The sequence below is a fragment of the Beta vulgaris genome, chromosome 4 (assembly GCF_026745355.1).
Source record: "Beta vulgaris subsp. vulgaris cultivar EL10 chromosome 4, EL10.2, whole genome shotgun sequence".
NCBI classification, from domain to species: domain Eukaryota; kingdom Viridiplantae; phylum Streptophyta; class Magnoliopsida; order Caryophyllales; family Amaranthaceae; genus Beta; species Beta vulgaris.
This window is the reverse complement of record NC_079205.1, coordinates 6,792,528-6,798,202: the sequence shown is the minus strand read 5'-3', so window position 1 is coordinate 6,798,202 and position 5,675 is coordinate 6,792,528. Positions and strand designations below refer to the sequence as shown.

Sequence of the window (5,675 nt, the reverse complement as noted above, 5' to 3'; positions counted from 1 at the left end):
TAAAACAGGTGTTTGGATGTAAGCACGCATTACTAGGTATATTGACATGAGACTTTACCAAAAATTGCTTGAAAATTCATTATTATTAATTTCTTTTATTCATATTTGCCAAATAGGTAGAATTAATGTAATTCAATCATGTTTTCCTCACAAAAACCATGATCTTGCTTTTATGATTTTGGTTTCATAAAGTAAGAGATCTTAGGGTTGGTCGCTTTGCATATCCTCTTAGTCGAACTTGATCTTGTATTAATTGCCAGAATAAGGATTTGCGACGACCATAAGAGGGTTTTGTCGCCGAACAGATATACCCCAACTTTCCGCAATGTCTAAAGTATACCCTTCTTTTCCATTAGGTAAACTCCAGTTAAATTCATAAACAAAGCTTGCCAACACAAATTCAACCGTGGTAGTAGCTAATGATAATCCCGGGCAACCTCTTCTCCCACCTCCAAATGGAACAAATTGAAAATGTTGGCCCTTAAAATCTGCACATAATGGGTTGTTCAAAAATCGTTCTGGATGAAAAATCTCTGGATCTTGCCAATATGTTGGATCTCTTTGCATTGCCCATGTATTGATCATAACTTGAGTATTTGCAACAATGTCATATTTATCTATTTTGACATTTTGGGATGATTCTCGAAATACGGATAAAGGAACTGGAGGATGTAGTCTAAGTATCTCCTTGATTACTGCCTTTAGATACTTCATGTTCTCTAAATCATCTTCAGTTACTCTTGTATTAGTTTTGAGAATGTCCCTTACCTCTCCTTGCAATTTTTTCATAATCTTAGGATGCCTTATCAACTCCGTCATAGCCCATCCTAGCATTGTGGATGTTGTATCTGTTCCCGCGCCAAATATGTCCTAATCAAGATTAGGATAATTTCAGATTTGTAAAATTGCATAGTAACAAAGAATTTCTGCGAAAAATATAAGACGACATTTTCACATTTAATAGCAACTTCGTCATGTAAGATGCATAGTCTTCATGATCTAAAATTGTTTTTGGTTAGACGTTTTGAAAATGTCACAATATTCTCAATATGAGAATGCAGGCTCAGGAGGGAGCAAGGAACTTATGGTTTCTTTATTTAAGTGAGAGCTACTTTGGGCTTCTCTTTCTAAGTCTAATATGTTGATTAGTAGAATCTTAGGCCCGTTGATAAAATTTAGTCTGGTTTAATTTTGGTTTTTTGGCTTTTCGAAAGCAAAATTGAATTCAAACAGATAATCAACTTTTTATTTTCCATTCGAAACCAAATAGCGAATTCAGGTTGGATTGGTTTTGGTTCGGTTCTCGGCCTTTAACCAAATAACTTATACCATAATTATCTCTGAAAACTCCCTTAGTTTTTTTTTACGGGGATAGTAAGAAGCATGTAAGGTCATCCAAAGGTTTGACAATCTATGTGGAAGAGATAGAGTCAAACTACAATTGACTCACATAAAATTTTCATAAACTTCATAATCAGATATACTTTTTGTGAAAAACTAACTAATAAAATAAAAGGGAAAATAACTATCTTATACATTGTTTTGGGCAGAAAGGGATTAGTTGGCGAGTTGACTTTAGTTCATAAGGAATAGTATTAAGGAAGAGAGAGATGGAAGAAAGAAAAGAAGAAAATGTTTTTTTTAGAAGTAAGGTCAACATCCACAAAATGAGTCAACCCATCGAAATTCGACCATTGTCCCTCTATGTCATTTTTTTTTATAATCTTGTTATTTTCCTAATTTTCTTATTAGTTAGTTTCTCGTAAAATGTGTATCTTATTAAGTAGTTTTTGGAAAATTTTCATTAATTCAATGATTTCATAGCATTCTGTTCTTTTTTTTTTTATATCTAAAATGTTAAATAAACTTGACCTTTTGTCTAACTTTTTCGAGGGGCCTTACCAAATTGTGGGTCAATCTAATACTCCCTCCCATTTTTAATGTTATGTGCAATTTCCTCATACGGACGATTTTTAATATTCTATGCATTGTGCTTTATTCTATTTTGGGATACTCTCTCTCTCACAATCTATTTTTGCTTTTTGACCCCACTTTCCCTTACTTTTCCCATCTTTCCTTACTTTTCCCCTTTTTACCCACACTCTCTCCAATCTATTTTTGCTTTTTGACCCCACTTACATTATAATAAACTAGAATTTTTTGCACGCGATGCGTGCTGGAATTTTTTTTTGAAACAGAAACTCGATTTTCTTCGGTATTAGAGTCAAAATTTGAACATTAGACATACAAAGTATAATTGTTTTTAGTTGTAAAATTTGATTGGTTTAGTTTAATTTCTGTCACTTAAGTCTCTCACCATTCTTTTTTTTTTTTACTTTTCAAAGTTAAATTTTATGAACAAAATAGAAATTCTATTGAATTTATTTATGATTTCTAATATTATAATTTTTTAATTAATTTTTGAATTAAGTACAATACTTCATAAATTGTAAAGAAAATGGACACTTTGATTTCAAGTCAATTTTTTCATAGGTTGTAGTTTGTAAGTGAATTTTTAAGTTTTCTCATTTTAGTGATTTGCATAACGTAAATTTTGCAATTTTATTATTATAGTTGACTTGTGAGTGATTGTTATAATTATATTTTTGGTATTTTTGTTTAAAGCCCCATTTGATTTGTAAGTGAATTTGTAATTTAGAATGGAAAGGGGACAAAATAGGCATTTCAAAAGAGTACACCATTGCTCCCCCCTTCCCTTATATAATAGAGATTATTCTTAGTGTTCCCCCCAAATAGTAAATGCACAAAACATTAAAAATCAGAGGGAGTATTTACATTCGCAACAAATTCTTCTTTAACTATTTTAGATCTTGAAGTATAATTAGAATATAGAAGTAATAGTGACCGAACAAGGTGATCCTAACGAAACTCTTTAAATCCTTTCCCCAAGTGTTACTCGACCTGAACTTAGTTCGAATCGACAAAGTCAATCTTTATACCTGATCCAGACCTGACATAAGAACAACCAGACTTAATCGACACTCAAAAATCATATTCTAACCTTATTATACTTGCCAAAATTCATATTTGTAACCGACTAAGCATGGCAATCTAAGACCGGGACCCGACTAGAATGCGACCCGATCAAACAGATATATGTCTGATTTCGTTGCACTTGTTTCTGATCTGATTCGGATGCGATCCAAATCTTTAATGATGGTAATAATTTTTAAAATATTTAAAAAGAAAAAATAATGTCAAATTAGGCGTTGGCTTTATGTCACTACATGTGTGCTAGATACTAAAAAGATTAGGCCCAAATAATAATCGAAACCTAACCTGAAACAAACAAATAACAAATCACGATGACTTGAAATGATTCAACTTATAATTAAATATAACCTAACATGAGATGTCCCGTCTTAAATCTTACCTGAACACCTATTGACAGCTCTAATTAAGACTAACTTATTCATCAACATCAAAAGGAATACCGTGAATATTCTGTTCATAAATAAATTTAAGCATTCAAGGTAAAATTTTTGTTAACATGAATTGCTTACCAGTATGACAGCTTTGATGCTCTCTCTTGAAATTTGCGCAGGGTTTTCTCTCTGAATTTCAAGCAAAACCTCGATAAAATTATTAACATTCTGTCCATCATCATCCTTCTTATATCCAATATTTCCATGCCGTAAAACTCGAAGCTCATGCTCTTGAACTACTTCTTCAATGAACTCATCAAACTGTTTCCTCACATATTCTACACGACCTTCCAAACCAGTCAATCTATCAATCCAACCTAAAAATGGAATATAATCTCCTACACTTATTTCCCCCATAACTTCCGTAAGCTCCTTGAAAAGCTTATAGATATCCTTACCACTTCCATCGCGGCCATCGTCGAACTTTCTTCCTAAGGCCGTCCTACATATCAGCCCTTTCGCGAGTTTCATGACAATCTCACTCAAGTTTAATACCGAACCACCATAACTCTTGATCTCTTCAATCATTCGACTGACCTCTTCCTCTCGTATTGATTGAAAAGATTGAACTCTTTTGTTTGAAAGAAGTTGCGTAACACATATACTTTTCATATACCTGGTGAAATTATAATAGAGATGAGAGCGGGTAAAGAAGAACATGCTTTTGTTTAATCCAATTCATAAAGTGATTACTACTAATATTAAATAGAGATAGCAAGCTAGGGGCATGTTCTCTTCGGCATAAAAACAACTGAACTGAATTAAATTATAACTACTTAATAGTAATGATTATCATTTAGAAACTAAATTGAATTGAACTGAACTGAAAATAAGATGGGGAGAACATACTCTAAATTAAGTGAATAAAACTAACAGTCCTAAAAATTAGAAGCTACTACTAATAACGTAGGGTAGATTACCAGACTAACATGCAAAACTAGTACCTACAAGCTACACTACAAATATGATATTTTTTCTTTTGGTGAAAAGGCTCATAGTAGTCATTAACTTGAAATCTAAATATTACGTTTTGTTCTAGAAACTAAAACATATAGTTTGCCGAAATATATTATCTTCCACTAACATCATTTATTTGGTTACTAATTTGAAGCACTACGTAAAAAAATTATACCTCCATTTTTCATTATACTTGCTAAACCCTACGTCATTGGCATCATAAAAGATTCTGTCAATGAACCGTCGTAGTTTAGGCCGATTGAGGAAAAATATTTCGCGCGACTTGATGATCTCTTCAGCTGCACTTGCGGAGGCGACGACGAGGGTCGGGCGGTTACCAAAGTAGAGTAACATGAGGTTACCGTACTTATAGGAAAGAGATTGTAGAGACCGATGCGGAAGTTTGCCGAGTTGATGGAGGTTGCCAATGATTGGGAGCTTTGGTGGACCGGGTGGTGGTGTGTGCAGTGTTGTGTTGCACTTAGGTGATGAAAGCCATTTGTATAGGAAGATTGAGAAGAGTATGAATAATAGAAGGAAGGAAAGAGGATATAATGGCAATAATATTTGTGGCAAGTTGATTATCAGTGCATAGGATGACATTTTTTTTTAGTTCAATTTGTATTGTTAGTTATATAACCTATGAAGTGATGTCTCAATTTTGTAGCACCTACGTATATATATAGTACTATATATGGTAGTGTTTTCTTAAAGAAAGACGGTTCTAATCTTCTAGATTGGTCATGACAATTGTAAATGCCAAAATTACTTAACTAACTTTTTTTGGGAACTCAAAACACATTTTTAAGATGCATGAGTAATTAAGTAGGGTGGACCACCTAGATGACAATGAGGGCATTTCAAAAGGGAGGAAGGTTAAGGTCCACCTTATCTTTAACAGGTTGAAATTTATATATGCATTTAATTTGAAATTTTATTTTTGATTGAAACTTCTAACCATTTCAATTTATTCATTTTTTAAATAATTTTTTTTTTGTCAAATACAATCCTTCAAAGTGGTCAATTTGTTAATTGCAACCCTTTACTTTTAATCTATTTTCAATTACAGCTTCAAATAAACCAAACACTTTTAAATTTCAGTCGAAAATTCGTGAAGATAGGTTGGATTTAGACTGCAACCTAAAAGTGTTTGATTTATTTGAGGCTGCAAATGAAAATATTGAGATAAAAGGGTTTCAATTTGTAATACCCCGACAATTCTCTATTTTCCAAAATACCTTTTTCAATATAAAACTTAGAGAATCATCAAAG

The 5,675-nt window shown here is 32.6% G+C and overlaps 1 protein-coding gene across 1 annotated transcript; it reads right to left on the bottom strand.

The window, feature by feature from the left end:
• On the bottom strand, positions 1-5,084 carry LOC104907101 (cytochrome P450 736A117). The gene is made up of 3 exons (XM_010695976.4): positions 4,579-5,084; positions 3,525-4,062; positions 1-870 (listed from the first exon to the last, which is right to left on the bottom strand). Exons 1-3 carry the CDS (start codon positions 5,004-5,006, stop codon positions 250-252), a joined length of 1,587 nt encoding a protein of 528 aa, XP_010694278.2. The 5' UTR covers positions 5,007-5,084; the 3' UTR covers positions 1-249.
• Between the last annotated feature and the right edge of the window lie 591 nt (positions 5,085-5,675).

Coding starts and splice junctions, on each gene's coding strand:
- LOC104907101 (XM_010695976.4), bottom strand. CDS start 5,006: ATGTCATCCTATGCACTGATAATCAACTTGCCACAAATATTATTGCCA. Junction 4,063..4,578: donor AAGTATAATGAAAAATGGAG/GTATAATTTTTT, acceptor TAATTTCACCAG/GTATATGAAAAGTATATGTG. Junction 871..3,524: donor GCATCAAAGCTGTCATACTG/GTAAGCAATTCA, acceptor AATCTTGATTAG/GACATATTTGGCGCGGGAAC.